This window comes from Rattus norvegicus, chromosome 1 (assembly GCF_021556685.1).
Source record: "Rattus norvegicus strain SHRSP/BbbUtx chromosome 1, alternate assembly SHRSP_T2T, whole genome shotgun sequence".
Taxonomy (NCBI): domain Eukaryota; kingdom Metazoa; phylum Chordata; class Mammalia; order Rodentia; family Muridae; genus Rattus; species Rattus norvegicus.
In genome coordinates this window covers 210,714,035-210,738,584 of record NC_141534.1, presented here as the reverse complement: position 1 = coordinate 210,738,584, position 24,550 = coordinate 210,714,035, and the positions used below count along the sequence as shown (strand labels likewise).

The 24,550-nt window shown below is 45.6% G+C and overlaps 1 protein-coding gene across 3 annotated transcripts; it reads left to right on the top strand.

The window, feature by feature from the left end:
- Positions 1–233: 233 nt before the first annotated feature.
- Positions 234–21,677, top strand: Ins2 (insulin 2). 3 transcript variants are annotated; one of them, XM_087613835.1, is made up of 5 exons: positions 1,177–1,355; positions 2,545–2,610; positions 16,601–16,675; positions 20,772–20,972; positions 21,472–21,671. In XM_087613835.1, exons 3-5 carry the CDS (start codon positions 16,663–16,665, stop codon positions 21,615–21,617), a joined length of 360 nt encoding a protein of 119 aa, XP_087469961.1. In that variant the 5' UTR covers positions 1,177–1,355; positions 2,545–2,610; positions 16,601–16,662; the 3' UTR covers positions 21,618–21,671. The 3 variants fall into 3 exon arrangements, with proteins under 3 accessions (XP_087469932.1, XP_087469961.1, NP_062003.1); XM_087613806.1 differs by lacking the exon at positions 2,545–2,610 and having other exon boundaries at positions 234–1,355; NM_019130.2 differs by lacking the exons at positions 1,177–1,355; positions 2,545–2,610; positions 16,601–16,675 and adding an exon at positions 20,610–20,652 and having other exon boundaries at positions 21,472–21,677.
- Positions 21,678–24,550: the final 2,873 nt, after the last annotated feature.

The following is a 24,550-nucleotide window of genomic DNA, read 5'->3' as shown; positions in this document are numbered from 1 at the left end:
ATTATAATAATATCCCAAGAAACTCCTTACACACCACAAGAATCTGGAAACATCTTTATCTCCACTTATACCCTGGAAAGGGATTAGACTCAAGTGATAGCATGTGGTAGCCCTTGGATCCCAATGAGAACCTGAGGAATCCCTTAGTCTTCACTGAAACTTTGGGTAAGGCCTTAGGTCACTGTCAGAACCTTGAGAATCCATAAGTTCCAATGAGAATGTGGTAGTTTCTTGGCTCCAAATTCTGGGCTCCAGTAACTACCTAGGAACGATGTAAACTCTGAGGAGACTTTGCAGAAGGTCTTAGATACCAGTCAGAGCCTAAAGAAGGTTCTTGGTCCCAGTGAGAATATTCAGAAAGTTTTAGGTCACAGTGAGAACTAGGAAAAATTCTTCAGATACATTGCAAACACAGAGATGACTTTATAGAACCTGTAAGGTGTTGGGAATATTTTTAGGCCACAGTACATCCTTTGGTCATTTCTTAATATACAGAGAGAACCTAGACAAGACTTTAAGACCCTGCAACAGACTCAGAAGCTCCTAGGCCCCAGTGACAAAGAATGCCCTAGATACCAGAAACAATCCAGAAAACCTTAAGACCCATTGAGTATCTGGGAAAGTCTCAATGAGACTTTGAAGAAGGCCTTAGATTACAGTGAGTACCTGGAGTACCTTAAGTTCCAGTAAAACATATTAGAATGTTTTTGGCTCCAGTGAGAACCTGGGAAAGGCCTGAGTTCTCAAATAGACTTTGGGGAAGTCCTTTGAATACCATGAAATCATAGAGGAGGTTTTAAGTCCCATTGAGATCCTGCAGAAAGTTTTAGGCCACAGCAAGAATATGTGGAAGGTCTCCAGACTCTGTCAAAACCCATCAAAGACCTTATTGAATTTTTGAGAACTTGTACAAATTTTGGGCCTAGTGAGAACTGGTTAATGCCTTAGACGCTCATGAGAATCTGGATAAGGATTTGAGACAGTCATAACATGGGGAAAGTCTTGGTCCTGAGTTAATACTGGATGGTTTTAGGTCCCAGTGACTTCCTGGAAAGGCATTAGGATACACTCATAACTTCTGAAAGCCATAGGCTCCTGTGAGTACACTGTAAAACTTTAAGACCCAATGAAAATATGTTAAAAGTCTGTTACCATTGAGTAGCTGAGGAATCCCATAAGCTCTAGTGGAAACCTGTAAAAAGAAATTTAGGCCACAGTGAGAACCTGTTCAAGACCTAAGGCTTCAATGAATCTTTGGATAAGTCCTTAGACCCAAATAAGAACCTGCAAACAGTCTTTAGTCCAATTGAGAAGCTACAGATTCAGTAAGAACCTGGAGAACTCCTTAGACTCTGGTAAGAACCTGGGCAAGGTTTTTTGTTTTTGTTTTTTTCTTTTTTCTTTTTTCTTTTTTTCAGAGCTGGGAACCGAACCCAGGGCCTTGTGCTCGCTAGGCAAGCGCTCTTCTGCTGAACTAAGTCCCCAACCCCTGGGCAAGGTTTTAAGACCCAGTAAGAACATGGGGAAGGCCTCAGAGACCCAGTGAGGACCTGACTAAAGGCCTTTACACAAACAAGCATCTGGGAAGGTCTTAAGATTGAGTGATGTTAGAAGGCCTTTGCCCCAGTGATAACCATGAAAGACCTTAGACTTTAGTGAGAACCTTGGGAAGACTTTATTCCTCAATGTTTCAGACTTTGAGTAAGATATTAGATCTCAGTTTGAAACTGGAGAAAGACAAGTGAAAACCTACAGAAATGTTTAGGCTCCAGAGGAAATCCTAATCCGAAATCTAAGGAAATCCTTAGACCTCAGCCCAAGTGAGTACCAGTAGAATGTTTTAGACAACAATGAGAGCACACACAAGGCCTTCAGACTCAGTGAAAAAACTGTAACAGGCTTTATAAACCCAGTGAGAACTTGGGAAATTTTTTTGTTCCCCAGTGAGTCCTTGGATAATCCCTTAGGCTTCACTGAGAACCTCAGCAAGGCTTTAAGACACATTGAAAATATAGATAAGTCCTTAGTCCAAAATTTTAATGTGGGAGGGCCTTAGGTCAGGGTGAATACATCTAGCTGTAGTGTGACTGTGGGAAATTCTAAGGCCGCACTGACTGTGGAGTAGTACTTAGATCTCATTGAGAAAATTGAGAAGGCCTTAATCCCCAATGAGAGTGTGGTAAAAGTTTTAGGCCAGAGTGAGAACACAGGGAGGCCTTCAGACCCAGAGAAACCCCCTCATATGTCTTATAGAACCTATATGAACTTATGAAATTTTAGACACCCTGAAACCCTGGGCAAGGATTTAACATCAGGGAGAACATGGGAAATGCCTTAGACCTCAGTGACAGCTTTGGAATTCCTTAGGCCCCAGTGAGTGCTATAGAAAATTTTAGATCCCTGTAAGAATTTTGTAAGGTCTTAGTCCCCCATGGCAACCTGGAGGAGGCCTTAGGCCCCAGTTATTACCTTGGAAAGGCCTTAGGTCCCACTAAGAATGTGCATAATGCCTCAGTTCACAATGAGAATTTGGTGATGCCTTAGATTGCAGTTACAACGTGCAGAAGACCTTAAACTCCAGGGACAACATGTAGGAGGTTTTGGATTATGGTGAGAACAAGGGGGGGGGCTTTTTCACACATACTGTAAACATGGCCAAGGCACAATAGAACCTGTAAAAATTTGTGAACAATTTTAGGTAGCTTGAGACACCAAGTAATTCCTTAGACTTCAGTGAGAATCTGGTCAGGGTTTTAAGACCCCCTGAGAGCATGGAGAATGTCTTAGACACCAGTTCAACCTGGAAATGCTTAGGCCCCAGAGATAACTGAAACAATTGCCTTAGGCCACAATGAGACTTTGGAGAAGACCTTAGAAACTGGAGGAAGGCCGTAAGCAAGAGTGGGAAGTTGGAGAATATTTTAGGCTCTAGTAAGAAACTGATAAGGTCTCAGACATCAATTAGACATTGGAGAAGTGCTTAAACTCCAGTGAGAAACAATAGAAGATTTGAGGCCGCAGCAAGAATGTGGGAAAGACCTCTGGACACAGCCATAAACTGATGAAGGCTTTATAGAACCTGTAAGAACATGGGAAAATTGTGATGGCCATAGGAAACTGGCTATTACCTTAGGCTCCACTGAGAACCTAGTCAATGATTTAAAAACATGTGAGAACATGGAGAATGCTGTGTGTGGCAGAACCTTCTCCTAATGAGTGAAGATTTTAGGGGACCAATCACTGGGTGAGGAGTAAGTGGGACTTCCAGGTCAGAGAGGGGAAGAGAGGAAGCAGGAAATAGTGACTTGCTTTTGGACAGGGAGAGCTTGGAGAACAGCATGTAGTAAACAAGAGGCCCCTGGTTTAGATAGCAGATCTGCCAGGATTCGCTACCAGAGGATTTAACTTAAAATGGCTTACGGATTAGGATGATAGTTGGTACGCCTAGTGATTGAGTTACCTGTTGATTCTAAACTAAGTTTGTGTGGTGGTTTCCTTTACACAGCAACTCGGCTGAGTTCCAGAGAAAGGTTTGGTGGCAGGGCACCCCAGCCAGTCACAGGAATTTGGATTCCAGAGCTCCAGGTCAGAGAATCTCCACAGGATAAGAACAGGCTAGGCCCACAGCCTGCCCGCTGGCAGTAGCTTGGTGGCATTTTTAATAGTTAACACAACAGCTGTAGATCACAGTGACAAAGTGAGAAAGCCTAAGGCCCCAGTGAGAACCTGAGGAAGACATAGATACCAGCAAGAATCTGGGAAGGCCTTAGGCCCCAATGACAACCTGGGAAGGCCTTAAACCCCAGTGATATACTGGAAAATACTTCAGTCCCCAGTGAGAACCTTGAGGAGGTCTTAGGCCTCTGAGAGAACCTGTAGAAGGTCTCAGGTTCCAGTAAAAACCTGGGGAAAGCCTAAGGGTTCAATGAGATTTTCAAAATTACTTAGATCTCAAAATCTAGAGAAAGCCTTTAGGCCTGAGAACCTGTGAATGGTTTTAGGACATAGTAAAAATATGCCAAAAGCTCCAGGCTCCAGGTTCCAGTGAGAACCTATGGAAGGATTAATGCTTCAACGACACATTTTGGAGACTTTAAAACATAATGAGAACCTGGAAAAGGCTCTAAGGTACAATTAAAACAAGGTGAAGGCATTACACACCAGTGACAACCTAGGAAAGCCTTAGACCACAGTAAAAACCTACAAAAGGACTTCAACAAGTGTGAGACTCTAAGAAGGCCTTAGGTTCCAGTAACAAGCTTTGAAGGCCTCAGTACCCAGTGATAACCCCACAAAGGCCTTAAATCACAGTGAGAAGCTGGAACAGATTTAAGACCTATTGAAAACATGGAAAAGACCTTTAGGCATATTTAGATCCTAAGAATGCCATAAACTTCACTGAGAACCTATCGGTTTTAGATCACAGTGAGAACTTAATGAAGGCCCCAGATCTCAATGAGAATCCAGGGAAGGTCTTATTCCACAGTGAAGAATTGGAGAAGAACTTAAAAGCCCCAGTAGAAACCTGTAGAAGATATGGGGCTACAGTGAGATCCTGGGGAAGTCCTAAGTCCTTAATGAAACTCTGGAGAAGGGCTTCCATCCCAGTAAGAATTTGAACATTGCTCCAGTAAGAATTGTAAAAACTGATAGGCCACAGTAAGTATAAAGAAAAGGCCTTCAGACTCAGTGAAACCTGTTGAAGGACTTAGAGACACTGAGAAATTGAGAAAATTTTAGTTCCCCAACCCCATGAGATTAAGGATAATGCATTAGGCTCCAGTGAGAACCTGGGAAAGGATTTAAGACCCAGTGAGAATGTCAATGAAATTAAACAGCCATGAGACCATGAGAAATCCTTAGGCCCCAGTGAGAACCTGTAGAATGTTTTAACACCGAAAAGAATTTATAGAATGCCTTAGGCCTCAATGAGTCTTTGGGGAAGACCTTAGAACCTCTGAGAGCCTGGAGAAGGCCTTAAGTCCTACTGAAAAACTTTCTACAGAGAAGGTTTTAGGTCATAGTGAGAACATGTGAAAGACCTTCAAAAGTAGTGAAACATATTCAGGGCCTTAGATTAGAGAACCTGTGAAAACTTGGGGAAAATGTTAGGCCTCAGAAAAACCCTGGCCTTAGCCTACAATGAGAACCTGGGCAAGACTTTAAGAAACAGTGAGAACAGTACAGCCTTAGACTCCCCACCCCAAATCCCATTAATAACCTGAGAAGCCTTAGGCTCTACTGAGAACCTGGAGAATATTTTAGGTACAAGTGAGTACCAGGGGAAAGACTTAAGCAGCATTGAGAGTTAGGGAAGGTCTTAGAGTGCAATGAGAACCTGCAAAGGCCTTAAACCCCAGTCAGAATGTACAGAATGTTTAATGCTCCAGAGAACCTTAAGAAGGCTAAGGCTTCAGTGAGAGTTTGGAGGCCTGAAGAAGGCCTTAAGCTCCAACGAGAACTTATAGACTGTTTTAGTATAGTAAGAACATGGAGAAAAGTCTTTAGGCCCAGTGAAAATCTGTTGAGGACCTTAGAGAACCCATGAGAGCTTTGGAAATTTTTTAGGTCCAGTGATATCCTGGGAATTACCTTAAGCTGCAGTTAGAATTTAAATAAGGCCATAAGACCCAGTGAGAATATGGTAGTTGTAAGCCCCATTGAGAACATATAGAATCTTTTAAGCAGCAGTGAGAACATGGGAGAGACCATCGAACACATTGGAACCTCTCAAAGACTTTAAAGAACCTTCAAAAACTGCCAAAGGCCTTGGTAATCCTGTTGGAAATTGGGGAAATTTGGGCATCAGTTAAGTCATATGTAAAGAAAACCTAAGACTCCAGGGAAACCCTGGATAGGTCTATACCACCCAATGAGAATATGGAGAAGGCCTTAGACCTTAGGGCAAGAATTAAAAACCTGGAAAGGAGTTATGCCCCAGTGGTAACCAACAGAAGTCTTTCTGCCCCCAGAAAGTATCGGAGAAGCTTTAGTAACCAGAGAGAACATGGGAAAGAAATTAGGCTTCATTGAGTCCATGAGGCTGTGAAGCACCTAAAGAAATGTTCAACATCCTTAGTCATCAGGGAAATGCAAATCAAAACAACCCTGAGATTCTATCTTATACCAGTCAGAATGGCTAAGATCAAAAGCTCAGGTGACAGCAGATGCTGGCGAGGACATGGAGAAAGAGGAACACTCCTCCATTGTTGATGGGATTACAAGCTGGTACAACCACTCAGTCTGGCAGTTCCTCAGAAAATTGCACATAGTACTACCTGAGGACCCAGCTATACCGCTCCTGGGCATATATCCAAATGATTTTCTAATACATAACAAGGATACATGCTCCACCATGTTCATAGCAGCCTTATTTATTATAGCCAGAAGCTGGAAAGAACCCAGATGTTCTTCAACAGAGGAATTAATACAGGAAATGTGGTACATTTACACAATGGAGTACTACTCATCTATTAAAAACAATGACTTCATGAAATTCTTCGGCAAATGGCTGGAACTAGAAAACATCATCCTGAGTGAGGTAACCCAATCACAAAAGAACACACATGATATGTACTCACTGATAAATGGATATTAGCCCAAAAGCTCAGAATACCCAAGATACAATTTACAGACCACATGAAGCTCAAGAAGAAAAACAAAAGTGTGGATGCTTCAGTCCTTCTTAGAAGGAAGAACAGAATACTCAGTGGAGGAAATATGGAGACAAGGTGACCAAAGGAAAGGCCATCCAGAGACTGCCACACATGGGGATCCATCCCACATGCAGTCACCAAACCCAGTCACTAATGGGGATGCCAAGAGGTGCATGCTGACAGGAGCCTGATATAGCTGTCTCCTGAGAGGCTCTCCCAGAGCCTGACAAATGGTTGGCTCAAAGCCAACCTTTGGACTGAGAACAGGGTCCCCAATGGAGGAGTTAAAGGGACTGAGGTAACTGAGGGGATTTGCAACCCCATAGGAAGAATGACAATAACCAACCAGACACCCCAGAGCTCCCAGGGACTAAACCACCAACCAAAGAGTACACATGGAGCGACCCATGGCTCCAACCCAATATGTAGCAGATGATGGGCATTGTCAGGCATCAATAAGAGGAGAGGCCCTTGGTCCTGTGAAGGGGAATGCCAGGGTGGAGAAGCAGAGGGAGTTTGTGAATGGGTGGGGGAACACCTTCATGGAGGCAGAAGGTGGGGTGATGGGGTTGGGGGTTTCCAGAGGGGAAGACAGGAAAGGGGAGAACATCTGAAATGTAAATAAAGAAAATACCCAATAAAAAAATAAAGTAAAAGAATTGTTACATCAAGAAACAGCTAGTTTCACAGAATTAGCCAGAACCGAAGGAGAAAGAAATAGAGAAGTCAGATATAATAGGCCAACTGTAAGGAGTCACACACAAATGAAATCTATATAGTCATTGTCCAGGGCTAAGGTTAGGAGAAATGGGAACAACCGTTTTTCACAAAGAGCTTCTATGGGCTACTGAAATGTCTCCATCCCAGCCTACTGCAGGCAGTCTCTTATTTCAGATGGCAGGTCCCCTGGAGGGATGTGACTCTGGGTCCCAGACATCATCCTTTTTTTACAAGGAGCTGCCACAGGCTTCTGAGATGTCTCCATCCCGGCCTACTGTTGGCAGTCCTTGTCATGGTATGCTGTCCCCAGCAGAAGGACTTCCAGAATCTGTGAGAATGTGGGCCCAAGTGAAACATGGAATAATCCTTTAGGTGCTAGTGAGAACCTAGGCAAGTGAGAACATGGAAAAGGCCATAGGCCTCAGTAAGAACCTGTAGAAAGTTGAGGGGCAAGTGAGAACATGGGGGAGGCCTTAATACCCAGTTATAAGAACTGTGTAGGTCCTTATAGACCTGTGTAGTCTAAGGACTTAGGAAAATCCATAGAGATCCTGGATAAGCTCTTACAGTACAATGAGAACCTGGGCATGCTTTAAATCTCAGTGAGAACTGAGGGAAGACCTGAGATGCCAATAACTTGGGAAGGCTGTAGGCCCCAGTGATAACCCAGGGAAGGCGTTAGGTTCCAGGGATAACCTGGGGAAGTCATTAAGCCCCAGTTACAACCTGGTAAGGCTTAAGCCTCCAGTGAATTCCTGTAGTAGATTTTCTGTTCCAGGGGAAGCAGAAGGGTTCATTGAGGCTTTGGATAAGGCTTTTGATCAAAACCTGGAGAAAGCCTTAAGTTCTGATGAGAGCCTATAGGGAGTTTTGACCCTAGTGAGAATCTGTAGAAGGTCTTGGGATAAAACTAGACTTCAGGGAAGTTCTCTTAAGATCATGGTGAAAACAGAACAAGGCCTTAAGCCCCAGTGAGAACCTGTGGAAAGTGTTAGGCTAGGCCTCAACGAGACTTGAAAAAGTCCTTAGATCCAATGAGAATTGGGAGAAGGTACTAGATCCCAGTAAAAACTTTTAGAATGTTTTAGGTACCAGTGAGACCCTGGGCATTACCTTTGGTCCCAGCAAGAAATTTGGGCAAAGCTTTAAGTCCCACTGAAACATGAGAAAGGACTTAGACCCCAGTGACAACCTAGGAAATTTAGACACAATTAGAACTAATAGAAGATAGAGGTCTTAGCCCTAAGTAAAACATTGAGGAAGGCATTAGAGTGTAGAGGGAACCTGAGGAAAGCCTTATGCCCGAGTAAGAACATGTAGAAAGTTTTGGTCACACTGAGGGCATAGGGGAAGACCTTCAGACATAGTATTGAAAGTTTTATGAAACCAGTGAGAACTCTGGGTAATAATTTATGCCTCTGTGGGAGCCTGGGGAAGGCTTTGAGACACATTGAGAATATGAAGAGGGACTTAGACCTAGTTACAACCTGGGAAGGTCTTGGGGCTCATTGAGAACCTGTGGCCTTAGACACAACTGAGAATCTGTGAAAGCCTCAGACCCAGTTAAAACCTTGGAAAGGCCTTAGGACCCAGTGAGAAGCAGAAAACTTTAGAGACCCAGTAAGAACTTGGAAAATGCTTAGGCTCCATTCAGATACTCGGGAATGCTTTAAGCTTCCTTGAGAATCTGCGCAAAGATTAAAGAACCAGTGAGAAAATGGGAAAGACATTATATTACAGTTAAAACCTGGAAAGACCTTAAACCCCTGTAGAAACTGTGGAAGGTTTGAGGCACCAATAAATACTTGGGTGAGAACTAAGGCCTCAGTGATACTTTAGAGAAGACCTTAAATCCTGTGAGAACCTGGGGAACGCCTTAAGGTCATAAGGAAGGTTTTCAGACCCAGTGATAACCTTTCAAAAGTTTGAAGATCCCAAAAGACCTATGGAAAACATTTAGTCCACAGTGAGACAATAGGTAAAGCCTTTGTGTCCAGTGAGTATGTTGGAAAAGCATTAGTGAGGCCCATGTGACAATCAGTGAACCTACAAAAGGCCTCAGACACCAATGCAAGACAAGAATACCCTATCCTGTACTCTGGGAGGGCCTTAGGCTCCACTGACAACCTATAGAAAGCCTTAAGCCCCAGTGAGAACCTGGAGAAAGATTTAAGATAGATTAAGAACACGAAAAAGAGCTTAGACCCTCTGAAGACCCTGAATTATTCCTTAAGTTAGAGTGAGAACCTGTAAAATGTTTTAGACCACAGTAAGAACATGAGGAAGGACTACAGATCCAATGAAAACCAGGTGAAGACTTTTAGACCTGGTGAGAAGATGGAAAATTCTGTAGTGTCCACAGAGAAACTTGGCAATGCCTTTGTCTCTAGTGAGAACCTGTTCAATCCTTGAAAACCAGAGAACATGGGGGTGAACTTGGATAGCCTACAACCTGGGAAGGCCGTGGGCCTCAGTGAGAGCCTGTAGAAGATTTTAGAACACGATAGAAAATGAAAAATTCTTCAGCTATAAGGGAAGCCTGTTGAAGTCCTTCCAGACCTTGTGATGACATGGGGCAAGTTTTAGGCCCTACTGAGACTCTTGGTAATGCATTGAGCTCCACAGGAAGCACTTGGGCAAGGCTTTAAGACATGGTCAGAACATGGGAAGCCCTTGGGCCTGAGTTACAGCCTGGAACAACCTTATACCACAGTGAGAACCCGTAGATGGTTTTAAGCCCCAAAGCAAAAGGGGAAGGCCTAAAGTTTCAATGAGACTTTAAAGAAGGCCTTAGATCCCAGTGAGAACCTGAAGTAGGCCTAAAGTCTCAATGAGACTTTATAGGCCTCAGATCCCAGTGAAAAGGCCTTAAGCCTCAGTGATACGCTTTAGATTTTAGGCTACAGTGAGAACATATGGAAGGCCTTAAGCTTCAGTGAGACCCTCTAGATTTTATGCCACCACAGTGAAAACATATGGAAGACCTTCAGAATCAGTGTAAAATCTATCAACAGTCTTATAGAATCAATGAGAACTTGGGGAAAAATTAGACACCCCTCCCCCGCCCCTGTGAGAACCTAGGCAATACCTTAGTCTCCATTGAGATTCTGAGCTAAGTATTTGGAACCATTTAGAATACGGGGGAAAACTTATCCACAGTGACCACTTGGCAAGATCTTAGCCCTAATATAACCTTCTTAGAAGTTAGGAAGAACCTAAAAATTCCTCAGGCCCCAGTAACAACCTGAGAAGGCCTTGGGCCCGAGTGAGAACCTGCAAAATGTTAAAACCCACTGACAACATGGGAAAGACCTTAGGCCCCATTGAAACCCTCAGGAATCCTTTAAGCTCCTATGAGAATCTGTAGAATATTTTAGGTCACCATGAGGACCTGGAAAATGCTTTATGCCTCAATGAAACTTTGAGGTAGACCTTGGATTGTAGTAAGAACATGGGGAAGGCCTTAAGTTCCAGTGAGAATGTACAGAAAGTTTTACTCTACTATGAAAACTTGAAGGAATTCAGACCCATTGAAAACTTTTCAAAGGACTATTAAAACCTGTGAGATGTTGGAAACATTCTTGGACACCAGTAAGACTCTGGGTAACAACTTAGGCTCCAGTGAAAATGTAAGCAAAGCCTTAAGATCCAATGAGAATCTGGGTAGGCCTTAGGTGCCAATGATAACCTTCAGAAAGCTTTAAATACTGGTGAGAATCTTAGAAAGAACTTTATTGAGGTTTGGTCTTTTGCTGTGTATTTTAATGCTAAGTATAGGCCTCCAAGACCCTGGCTGCTCCCAGGTTATTTTTGATTGCTAAATAAAAATACTGACAGCCAATAGCTGGGCAGAAGAGACATAGGCTGAGTTTAGTTTTCCTGGGCTTGGGTTTGGGACAAAGGTTAGAAGTCAAGAAAACATGGTTCTGAGGGCTGCCCAATTGGCTAAGAGCAACACAGATGAAACATAGTAACACTTCAGGGTTATTGATAGGAAATAGATTTGAATAGCATAGAGGATAGGTATCTGCCCAGCTCTTGTACTGATCAAGGCTTATTATAAATATAAAGGTATGTGTGTCTTTTATCCGGGAACTAAATGGTTAAAGGTGGGGTAGAAACCCCCAGGTTGGAATTAAATTTTCTACAAAAAAAAAAAAAAAAACCTTAGTCCCCTTGCATTCCTGAAGAATGGTTTAGGCCTCTGAGAGCCTTGGCAAAGCTTTAAGACTCAATAAGAGCGCAGGGAAGGTCTTAGACCCCAATGAGAGCCTGTAGTATGTTTAGGGCTCCAGTGAGAACCTGGAGAAGGTCTTAAGTTGCAGTCAGAACCTACAGGAGGTTTTATGATCCAATGATGATGTATGGCAGGTTTTAGGTCTCAATGATACTTTAGAGTAAGCCTTAGATCAAATGAGAATCTAGAGAAGGCCTCAAACCCCAGTGACAATCTGTAAATGGTTTTAGACTACAGGGAGACCATGGAAAGTTTTTCAGACCCACTAAAAACCTGTCAAGGCCTTATAGGTCTTTTGAGAAGTCAGAAAATATTTTGGACCTATTGAGACCCTGTGTAATGCCTTGGGCTCCAATTAGAATCTGAGCAAGACCTTAGGACATACTGAGAAAATGGGGAAGGCTTTAAAGCCCAGTGACAACCTTGGAAGCCCTTAGGCCCAGTGAGAACCTGTAGAAGATTTTAGGCCCCAGTGAGAACCTGTAGAAGATTTTGGGCACTGAAAAGAACATGAAGAAGGCTTTATTCCTCAATAAGACTTTGGGGAAAGGCCTTAAATTACAGTGAGAACTTTGGGAAGGCCTAAGGGGGTCAATGTAACTTCAGAGAAAGACTCAGATTCCAATAAGAACCCAGAAAATGTCTTAACCCCAATGAGAACCTCTAAAAGGTTTTAGACCACAGTGAGAACATGAGGAAGCCATTCAGACTTAGTGAAAATATGCTAAATTCCTTATAGTACCTGTAAGAACTTGAGAAAATTTAGGCGCCAGAATGATCCTGAGTAATATATTAGACTCTTTTGTAAACCTGGACAAGGCTTTACAACCCGTTGAGAACCTAGAGAAAGTCTTTGACAACAGGCAATCTGGGAAGGCCTTTGGCCACGTGATAACCAGCAGAAGGCCCTTTACAACAGTGGCAATCCGAGAAGACCTCAGGCCCCATTGATAACTTGGATAAGCTTTAAGATCTAGTGAGACCATGGGAAGGGCCTTAGGTTCCACTGAGACTCTGAGCAATGTCTTAGGCTCTAATGAGAACCAGGGCAAAGACTTAAGAGTCAGTGAGAACATGGGAAAGCCCTGGGATAGCCTTATTCTTTAGTGAGAACCTGTAGAAGGTTTTAAGCTCCAGAAAATTGTTAGGGAAGGCCTTAGACCTAAGGGAGACTTTGAGAATAGCTTTAGATACCTGTGAGAACCTAGAGAAGGCCTTAAGGCCCAGTAAGAACCTATAGAAGATTTTATGCCACAGTGAGAATATGAGGAAGGTCTTCAGACCCATTGTGTCTTAGTGTTCTGTTGCTTTGGAAAGACATCGTGACCATGTCAACTCGTATAATACAAAGCATGTTACTTTCAATTTCAGAGATTTAGCACATTATCCTCACAGTGGGGAGCGTGGTGGCACACAAGTAGACATGGTGGTTGAGAGTTCTCTTAGCATCTGTGAACAGAAGGAGGAGAGGACCACTGAGCCTAGCTTGGACTTTTGAAAATCTTCAAGCCTACCCTTAGTAACACATTCCCCAACACTGCACACCTCCACACCTATTCTAACAACGCCGGTACCCCTAATCCTTTCAGTAGTGACACTCCATGGTGACTAAGCATTCAAGATGTATGAGCCTCTGGAGGCCATTCTTACTCAAACACCATAAAGTGAAAACCCATTGAAAGCTTTAAAGACCCTGTAAGAACTAGAAACAGTAACTTTTATTCTTACTGCCTCCATCTGCTAATGTTGGCCTTGTCCTGGAAGTTTTTAGCCTCCATACAATCTAGTTTAGGCATAGAACATTTTTCTCCCCTCTGAGACTTGCTGCTGAGTGAATGGCTGGTGAAGTGAGCTGTTCTGACTCAAAATTCCTCTCCACACTAACTGATTCAATCTAGCCCCTTTATCCCAGCCTCTCCTGAGTTGCTCTGCTTGTCCTCATACTAACTTTAGCAATATGTTCTCGTCTTCTGGCTCCTTCTCATTCTCCTGCTCACCTGTCTTTACCTGTACCTAGCTTGTTCTCTCTCTAAAACATGTGTCTGTACAACTGTCCCAGTGCAACTGCCTCCTTCCTTTCTTGTTCTCTGTGCTGTTCTCTCTTTAAATAGTGTCCCTTTTCTCTCTCATGAGAATTGGGCAGATCCTATTCTGTCAAATCTTTCACTTTGTCTGCCACTCAACTAGATATCACTTTCTTTTTTTTTTTCTTTTCTTTTTTTCAGAGCTGGGAACCGAACCCAGGGCCTTGCACTTGCTAGGCAAGCGCTCTACCACTGAGCTAAATCCCCAACCCCTAGATATCACTTTCAAATTGGATGCTTCCTTGTACAAACTAACTTTACCTTCATTGTCTGGTGTTAACGGTGCATACTAAGGGGGGTGGTGTATCCAGCCAGGGGCATTAAAGGTCTATGCTAAGGGCTGGGCCACAGGACAACTAGAAACAGGTTTTTTTCAGTAAATAACACAAACTCTTGGTTCACAGTGTGGTCAAATACCCTGCAAAAAGAGAAAAATTTTAGGCAACAAGGGAACAAGTGAGACAATACCCTAGGTACCAGTGAGAACATGAACAAGGCTTTTAAAACCAGTGTGTAGGCTTAGATATTTTCCAAACCTACCTTTGTAAGGGTTCTTAAACACTTTAATCTCCCTTCTAGCCCACCACCTACCAGAGGTTATTAAGACACAGGGAAAGTGGACCTGTTTAGAAATAGTTCTTTTGGGCAATTCCAATCTTTGTTGTTAGGATATCAGCAGTTCAGATTACTAGCAAAGCGCCAAACACAAATCAGCAGCTTCGGTCCAGTCCACTCAGCGGACACCACACATGAATCAGCAATGGGAGTTCAATCCAGAAGAAATTGTGAGACTCCATCAACCAGAAAAAACTGGAAGGCTTTGCCAGTTAGTCTGAGTCTGTGGAAGCATCCTGAAGCTGCCAGAATATCATGAGAAGTTCTTTGGCGAGTTTACTCTCTACAAAGTCACAACAAGCAAAAATTGGCAAAACAATGCAAGGTGAACCAATGCATGCACACTGTCAGCAAAGACTAGCGAAGCGGTGCACAGCAAACAAAAACACGGAGCCTTATCCCCACATCTGTGGTCATATTTATATCCTTTCTTTTTAAACGTCACTCATCTTTTCATGTGTCTGCCTCAGCAAAACATTCTCACCTGTGCCTGCTTTAGTGAAATATTCTTTCACCTGTTTTCCCCCCTGTAAAACCTCATTATGAGCCAAGTCTCCAAAGAAACCAGAAATTTTCAATTTACCAATGAGAACGTAGGGCAGATCTTAGGAACTAGTGACAACCTGGGAAATCCTTAGGCCCCAATGAGAACCTGTTTAAAGTTTTAGAACCCAGTGAGACCCTGAAAAAATCCTTAGGACTCAGTGAGACTTTGGGAAACTCCTTGGGTCGCAGTAGGAACCTGGAGAAGCTCTTAAGCATCAGTGAGAACCTGGTTACAGAGTGAGGACATTTGAAAAGCCTAGAGACCCAGTGAAAATGGTCAAAGGCCTGGGAAAATTTTTAGATATTAGTGAGACCCTGGTCACACAGTAGGCCTATTGAGATCTTGGGTAAGCCTTAGGCTTCAATGAGAATATAGACAAGACTTTAAAACCCAGTGAGAACATGGGGAAGGCCTTACACCCCAGTGACAACCTGGGAAGATCTTAGGTCCAAGTGTGAATCTGTAGAAGGTTTTAGGCCTCAGTGAGAACTTGAAAAGGACTTTATGCCTCATTGAGTACTTAAAACCCAGTGCAAACCTGGGAAAGGTCTTAGACTCTAGTGATAAACTGGAGAAAGCCCTAGACCCCAGAAAGTACCAGGAGAAGGCCTTCAGTCCCAGTGAAATGCAGAAGACCTTAGGTCCAGAGAGAAGTCTTAGGACTCAGTGAAGACCCGGTGAAAGTGTTAGGCCCCAGTGCGAATGTAGTATAGCCATTAGGCCATAGTGAAAATCTGGGGCTATCCTTAGACTACAGAAAGTACCAGCAGAAAGTCTTGGGTCCCAGTCAGAAACTGAGAAGACCTTAGGACCCACTGAGAATATGGGAATGATCTTAAGTACAATGATTCCTGGCATAAGATCTTAATCTTCTATGATACCTTGGATAATTCCTCAGTATCTATGAGATCCTGGAGAAATTTGCAGCCCCCATTATAAACCTTGAAGGGTTGGAGACACTAAGAAAGCCTGGGTCCCAGAAAGACACTGGGAAGACCTTAAGCCACAGAGAGGCCCCGAGGAAAACCTTGACCTCAGTGAGACTCTGGTAACATACTTGGACCCTAGAGAGATTCTGGAGATGTCTTATGAACCAGACAAACCCTTTAAAAGGCTTTCTGTTCCAGAAAGACCCTAGTGAATGCCTTAGGTCCCCAGAAAGACCACAGAAAGATCTTGAGTCCAGTGAGACCCTGAGAAATCCTTATTCTTGACTGAAACCCTGGGAAGCTCTTAAGCTCAAATCTAACCACAAATAAGACCATAGGTCCAAATAATATCATAGGGAAATCATAAAGCAGGTTTAGATCCTGGAGACAGCTGAGACAGCTTTAGAACCCACTGTGACTCCAAGAAAGACCTGGGATCCCAGTGAGAATCTGAGGAAGACTCAGGCCCCAGTCAGTCCCTGAAGAAACCCTCAAGGGTGAATGATAACCTAGGGAAGGCCTTAGAAAACTTAATCATAAACTAGTGAAAACTTTACGACCCAGTGAGAACCTGGGGAAAGCCTTAATAAGACCCAGTGAGAATCTGGGAAGGCATTAAGACTCAGTGAGGGCATTGCTTACTCTGATAGAGTTTCAGACCAGAGAGAACGTACAAATGTCTTAGGCCCTAGGGGAAGGCCTTAGATCCAGTAAGGACCTGGAGAAGACTTCAGGCCTAATTAGAACCTGGCAAGCTGGAGAGATAGCTCAGCGGTTAAGAGCACTGACTGCAGCACTAACTGCTCTTCCAGAGGTCCTGAGTTCAAATCCCAGCAACCACATGGAGGCTCACAACCGTCCGTCGTGAGATCTGATGCCCTCTTGTGGTGAGTACTCATGTATAACAAATAAATAAATCTTAAAAAAAAAAAAAAAGAAAAGAAAAGAAAAGAAAACAGAATCTGGCAAAAGCATTAAGCCCCAGTGAGAACCTGGAGGAAAGCCTACTACCCCAGTATGATAAGGCCTTAGGCCTCAGTCAGAAACTGAGAACATCTGGGATAACCAAAGAGAATATGGAAAAGGCCTTAGAAGGATTGATACCTGTTGTAAGACCCTAGTCCTCAGTGATAGATAAATCCAAGGTCTCACAGAAGTACTCAGCCTCCATTATGACTCTTGTAGGACTGTGGGATCCTGGAAGAACTTAGGTAAGGCCTGTGCCCCAGTGAGACACTGGGAAGGCCTTTTGCCATAGAAACCTAAAGGAAACCTTTGGACTTAGTGGGACCCTGCTAAGACCCCATTTAAACCTTGGTGATAACTATTGGCCACAATGAGACCCTGAGGAAAACCTTTGACTACAGTAAGGCTTTAAGAAAAGCCATGGACTTCAATAAGTTTCTGGAGAAATCTTAGGCCTCATGAGACCTGGCTAAGGCCTGGGCCCAGTGAGTTTCTGTGGGAGGTGTTAGGTTGAAACTGTGAAGATGTCCATTCAGTCACTGGAAAGAACTTAGGGCCTGGTAAGTCCATCTGTAGGTTTTAAGCCTATGTGAGACCCTTAGGAAAGTTTAGGCCCTTAAAAAGTACTTAGATCTGGGTGTAACAAGATGTTTCAGCTTGTAATGGTATCGCTACTAAGCCTAATGACCTGTGCCTGCCTCTAGGACTCATTTAGTGGAAAGAGGGACTCATGCCTTGTGGATTGTCATTTGACTTCCACATTTAGAAGGAAACAAACTAATCAATTAATTAAAATACAGATATAAAAGAAGAACAGAGACTTCAGGCAAGTCTGTGAGCTTTCCTTAGGCCATGGGAACCTTAGACTATCAAGTCTAGTAAGACAATGGTGAAGGCTTCTAGCCCGTGGATACTCTAGAGAAAGCCTTCTCCCCTGATGAGACACTTGTAACGTGTTTGGATATTGCTGAGATCCTGGAAAATCCCCATGCTTCATTGAGGCCTCAGAAAAGGTTGGGAAGCTACAGAAGACCCCGAGAAGTGTGGGAACATCTCTAGGACAGTGTAGAAGGGCCTCAGACCTCAGAAACTCTTGGCAAATCCCTGAGCCCCACCAAGACCTGAGGAGAGCCTGGAACCATTTTACAATGTAAGCAGGCTCTTCAATTGCATATGATCCTGAGGAAGACTAGCCTTTCCTGAGACCCAAGGGAAGTCCTTAACCCCACTGACGTGCCAAGGCTTTAGGTCCTTCGGGGTTCTGGGGAAGTCTGTGAATCACAAGATGCTAATGAGAGTTTAGAGAGAGCCATGAACCTTGCTGAGTGCCTGGAGAAGGCATGGGCATCATTAAGAATCTGGGACCCTGGGACAGAGAGTAAAACCCTCTAAAAACCTAGAGAACACAGAGCACTGTGCAGAGAGCCCTTCTTGAAGCAGCACACTACACTGAGATCTCTGTTCTCTATTCCTTTGAGACTTTGGGAGAAACTGTGGACCACACAACAACCAGAGGGGAGGTCTTAGGGTTCACTGAGTCCCTGGTGCGATGGCTTGAGTGTGAGACTTCCCTCACAGATTTGTGTGTTTAAACACTTGGTCTCCAGCATGTGGTGGTGTTCTGGGAGATTGTGAAACCTTTTATACATGGGGTCTAGATGATTGACACACAAGAGTGAGTGTTAGGGTTACAGGCCAACCAGCCCTGCTTCTGGTCTGACACTGCTTCCTGGCCAGCACCTCTGCAAGCTCCTGCTGCCACAGACAGACCAACTACAGCCACCATGATTTCTGCTCCAGGATGGGCCATGAGCCGAAATAAAACCTCTCCTTCCCAAAGTTGCTTCTTTGGAATTTGTTCACAGGGATATGAAAGGCACTAACTCAGGCAGAAAGAGTTAATTCCTTTTAAGATCTTGGGAAGTCATTCGGGTCCACTGAGGCCCTATGGAGGGCCCTAAGCTCCCTTGAGGCCTTGGGAATGCCATGACTTTGGATGAGAGCCAGGGAGGCAGTGTGAGCCCCGCTGAGTTCCCAAGCAGACTGGGTTTCACTAACATCTGGAGAAAACCTTAGTCCCTTTAGTACTCTGGGGGAAACTGTAACAATTTGAGAGAGTGGTGATATGGCAGGACCATGATGCCTACTGAGACTCTGAGGAAGATTGTAAGCTCCAAAAATGCCTAGAAAAGGTCTTAACCCCACTGAGAAACTAGAGCTCTCTCTGGGTGCCCTTGCCTTTAAGGGTACTCAAAAACCGCAAAGACACTCTGGGGAAGGCATCTGTTCAGCTGAGTCTCTAGGGAGAGACAGAGCCACAATGAAACTCTCATGGGGGAGGGAAATGGGGGACGGTTGCTGCTGAGCCATGTGAAGTCTCAAGGAAGTCCATAAGCCACAAGGAGACCTTGAAATAGACTGTGAGCCCTGCTGCAATCTTGGGGTGGGGCAAGCCTGTTGCAGCGTTGGTGTATCCATGAACTCCTTTAAGATACAAGCTATGTGTCATTCTTCATGAAAACTGCAGAGTCTTGAGCTCCCATGATGACCCTGTAGAGGGCTTAAAGCCCTGTGGGAATGCTCAGGGTTGTCCCTATATGTCACTGAGACCTCTGAAAAAATTTAAATATCACAGGGAAAAACCATAAAGAAGACCTTAATCCTCTTTAAGATTCCAAGGAGAGCCAGACGTGGTGGTATATAGCTGAACTTGGGAGACTGAGGCAAAAAGACCAAGTTTAAGACCAGCCTAGCTACACTACAAGGCTCCTTTCTCAAAAGAAAAAGCTCCTAGGGGGGTTGGAACCCCAATGAGACCCTCAGCAAGGCCCTCTGGCTTCTCTATGGTCCTGAGGAGACCTCTCCACACTGCCCTGGTCTTCCCACCCTGGTCCTACCTGAGCTCCTTACCTGCTCTCCTCTTGCATTCACGTATCTTCTGCTACAGTAGGTCCACGGTGGTGTCCCAGATACCCGGAGTGTGAGTGGCTGCAGCACTTTCTGGGGGACAAGAAGTAGGGAGCAAGGGGCTCACAGTTCAAGTCTGGTGGCTATAAAGCCCTGCATAGGGTAGAGTTCTCGCTCATGCAACGACACCAAGGGTTTTTGCTGTCTGCTCGGGGAACAGGGCAGTACCAAATCAGGAACAGAAAGAGTCAAGGATCCCCCAACCACTCCAAGTGGAGGCTGAGAAAGGTTTTGTAGCTGGGTAGAGTATGTACTAAGAGATGGAGACAGCTGGCTCTGAGCTCTGAAGCAAGCACCTCTTATGGAGAGTTGCTGACCTTCAGGTGCAAATCTAAGATACTACAGGAGAATACACCATGGGGCTTCAGCCCAGTTGACTCCCGAGTGGGCTATGGGTTTGTGGAAGGAGAGATAGAAGAGAAGGGACCTTTCTTCTTGAATTCTGCTTTCCTTCTACCTCTGAGGGTGAGCTGGGGTCTCAGCTGAGGTGAGGACACAGCTATCAGTGGGAACTGTGAAACAACAGTTCAAGGGACAAAGTTACTAGGTCCCCCAACAACTGCAGCCTCCTGGGGAATGATGTGGAAAAATGCTCAGCCAAGGACAAAGAAGGCCTCACCCTCTCTGAGACAATGTCCCCTGCTGTGAACTGGTTCATCAGGCCACCCAGGAGCCCCTATTAAGACTCTAATTACCCTAAGGCTAAGTAGAGGTGTTGTTGTCCAATGAGCACTTTCTGCAGACCTAGCACCAGGCAAGTGTTTGGAAACTGCAGCTTCAGCCCCTCTGGCCATCTGCTGATCCACCCTTAATGGGACAAACAGCAAAGTCCAGGGGTCAGGGGGGGGTGCTTTGGACTATAAAGCTAGTGGGGATTCAGTAACCCCCAGCCCTAAGTGACCAGCTACAGTCGGAAACCATCAGCAAGCAGGTATGTACTCTCCAGGGTGGGCCTGGCTTCCCCAGTCAAGACTCCAGGGATTTGAGGGACGCTGTGGGCTCTTCTCTTACATGTACCTTTTGCTAGCCTCAACCCTGACTATCTTCCAGGTCATTGTTCCAACATGGCCCTGTGGATCCGCTTCCTGCCCCTGCTGGCCCTGCTCATCCTCTGGGAGCCCCGCCCTGCCCAGGCTTTTGTCAAACAGCACCTTTGTGGTTCTCACTTGGTGGAAGCTCTCTACCTGGTGTGTGGGGAGCGTGGATTCTTCTACACACCCATGTCCCGCCGCGAAGTGGAGGACCCACAAGGTAAGCTCTGCTCCTGAATTCTATCCCAAGTGCTAACTACCCTGTTTGTCTTTCACCCTTGAGACCTTGTAAATTGTGCCCTAGGTGTGGAGGGTCTCAGGCTAACCAGTGGGGGGCACATTTCTGTGGGCAGCTAGACATATGTAAACATGGTAGCTGCCAGGAAGGAGTGAGAATCCTTCCTTAAGTCTCCTAGGTGGTGACGGGTGGCTAGGCCCCAGGATAGGTACCTATTTGGGGACCCCATAGAGCACTGCACTGACTGAGGGATGGTAACAGGATGTGTAGGTTTTGGAGGCCCATATGTCCATTCATGACCAGTGACTTGTCTCACAGCCATGCAACCCTTGCCTCCTGTGCTGACTTAGCAGGGGATAAAGTGAGAGAAAGCCTGGGCTAATCAGGGGGTCGCTCAGCTCCTCCTAACTGGATTGTCCTATGTGTCTTTGCTTCTGTGCTGCTGATGCTCTGCCCTGTGCTGACATGACCTCCCTGGCAGTGGCACAACTGGAGCTGGGTGGAGGCCCGGGGGCAGGTGACCTTCAGACCTTGGCACTGGAGGTGGCCCGGCAGAAGCGCGGCATCGTGGATCAGTGCTGCACCAGCATCTGCTCTCTCTACCAACTGGAGAACTACTGCAACTAGGCCCACCACTACCCTGTCCACCCCTCTGCAATGAATAAAACCTTTGAAAGAGCACTACAAGTTGTGTGTACATGCGTGCATGTGCATATGTGGTGCGGGGGGAACATGAGTGGGGCTGGCTGGAGTGGCCACAGCTTAATCTATCTGCCTGGTCACAATATCCCCTAAAGGGTCTGCCCAAGACTTCTTTGGCTTTCTCTGAATCCCCAGTTTTCTCCTGACTCCCTGGGCACCTCTCACTGGTGCCTGTTAGACCAAACCTGGAGCAAAGGCAGTTCCTTCCCCCAAGATAGCTAACACCTTCGGTTGTCTGGGAGGACCATGACCCCTACCCCTGATGCTTCTAGCCAGCTAGAGAAGAGTTAGAGGTCTTTGGAATGCATGGGTGATGGCATCTAGGAACTAATAATTCATTGCTCTATAGCCCTGGATCCTCAAGGGCCCCAGAGAACTTTTATAAGGAAGAAGACCAAAATATCCCAACCACAGCTTTCACCTAGCCCTCCTGAGTTCTTTTTCCAGAGCTATTTTAGAGGAGTATCTGACTGGGAAGAAATTGGGCTTGGTACCTTGAGCTGGAAGGCCATGGAGTCATTCTTAAAGAGCTTATCCCAGCTCTGGGAGGACAGAGAACAGCCCCAACTGCTCTCAGACTATCCAAGTGACCTTTAGTGCTCTGAACAGGACAGGCACCCCACACAGGTGGAATAACATACTGAAGGACTGGGCAGGAGCCAGAACTCCACTTCTCAGGAATGGCCAGTTGCAAGTTCTAAGCAAGGTAGCCATGAGAGAGGTCCAGGGCTGGGGTCTCCTATTACTTCTCAGTCCCTCCTCCCAGACAGGTAGGGCCTCTCATCAGATTTCTTGAACTTAACTGAAAAGCCACATAACATCTAGATCTTTGGGGAATCTCAACATAGAGTCCCACTCTTTAGCACTGAGCCCAGACTGGGTGTCACCTGTCCGGCAAATGAGAGATTAGAGGGCTAGGGTGATCCTGGTCACCCCAAGGGCTGGCTGACTTGCCTGCCACTCAAGCCAAATCCATCTGTGTCTTCCTGAAAGCTCCACCCAGAGCCAGGGTGACAGACCTCTGAACTAGACATAGGTCTTCTTGCTAGTACTTGGTGGTTGGGAAGCCTCCTCCAACAGTGTTAAGAACCCCTTCCTAGTCACCCCCTCTCCACAGGCCCACCTAAAGAAATGTCACAGGTCCCTAGTGAGTCCTGTCCCTGACAAAGGAAGACTAGAAGTGAGCATGAGGTTGGATGGATAGACATTAGACCCAAAAGAAGAAAGAAGGAGGGGCCTGGGACCTCCTACAGGAACACCCCAGAGGTAAGTTAGCACAGCCTGAGGTGTGGTGCCATGCCGGGATGGAGCTACGTGAGCCTCTGCGAGCACAAGCAGAAGCAGGGGCTGGAAATTGGGATGGTTGAAGTCCGTTGAGCCTCCAGAGAAAGCCACTGGCTGTGGCTGCCTAGGTCTTGGGTGGGTGAGCAGATAGGGCACACCACTGCTCAAGTGCCACAAACTCTCTGGAGGGCATATGAGTCATGGGTAAAGGGAACAAGAATCTTTGGGTCCTTGGGCCTTGTGGGGCAAGCTGAACTTTTCAGGAAATTCAATGGACTCATGCTATGGAGTTCTTGGGGCACAGAAGTATGGTCCAGACGTCCAGATCTCTATCTATAGCCTCACTCCTGCAGTCTTTCAGGCCTCAAGGGAGAGGAAGGTTGCTCCCAAGACTCTTAATCTGCCCAAGCTGAAGCACATCCCCCATACCTTCCTGAGACCTCCTGCAACTCTAGTTTAGGGTTCTCCTTCCTACTGGTCTTGAGGAGAGGAAGCAAAATACTAGAGATAGGCTTGTTCTGACTCCCAACTCCTCCAGGAGTGGACAAAAAGCAGTCACTCAAATGGAATCAGTGCCCAGGGAGCAGAGGTCGAATCAGACTCAGTCTTTGATCAGCATCACCCTGAGTGCTAACCCCAGACATCCCAGCCAGATGTTCCTTTAAGGCCCAGGTTACTCCATGGAGGTCAGTTCTAGACCTGGCTCAGATACTCCTGCTGGCCTCGCTGAGGTCCTTCAGCACAGCCCTGCAGCCCAGGAGCTCCTTCCTGCCTTGGAACCAGGGGTCCTCTTGTCTATGAGGCCTGCAGTGATAATCGTGTTTACCCAGCTAGCTCTGTTGTTGCTTTGGTATTTGAGCTGGGACTGGGTCGTTTCAGGACCTGCTCCCTAACAACTCCCAGCCTTGCTGGGGCCCCTCATCGCCTCTGCCTACCATCTGGAGGGCCACTGTATTACTAAGGATAGCCAGTATACCTGTGCTGTACTCTTGCCTGGATTGATGAGGCAATTCAGATCCACATATGTGGGAGAGACTCATACTAATACCACACATGGGGAGACTGAGGCCTGGAGCCAGGGCAGCCACTCTTCTGTTCTGCTCAGTACTATTCTCCCTCACAGTATAAGTTCCCCAGACACCTAATATGGTCTTCCAATGTAGCTGCCTCCAGTTTGGCTTCCACAGATTGTATTGTCTCTGGGTACAAGTGAGCTGGCACCTCAGGCTAGCCCCAGGGACTGTATTTGCTTTCTCGCATTATCAATAAATGTTCACTGTACTTGTGTTCTCCCAGGCTGAACAGGCCATGAGTGATATGAGAGGTGGGGTCAAGGATGCTGAGGTCCATTTTTACCCTTTGAGATCCTTATACCCAGCAAGGTTCTGAACCAAGGAGCAGAACCAGGTAGCTCTCAAGTCAACCTGCCCAGAAAAGTTGGCACTAAAGAGTATCAAGCACTATGTGGCTCTCTAGCCTAATGTAAATGAGGGAGACCCCTGAGGAGCCTTTCCACAAACTCAGATAGGGTGCCCCTCATGCTGGTAACTACTGTTTGGGATTTGTGAAATCTG

Bases quoted from the DNA above. Each gene is read 5' to 3' on its own strand.
- Ins2 (XM_087613806.1), top strand. The intron at 20,973-21,471 runs GTAAGCTCTGCT...CCTCCCTGGCAG, and splicing joins CGAAGTGGAGGACCCACAAG to TGGCACAACTGGAGCTGGGT.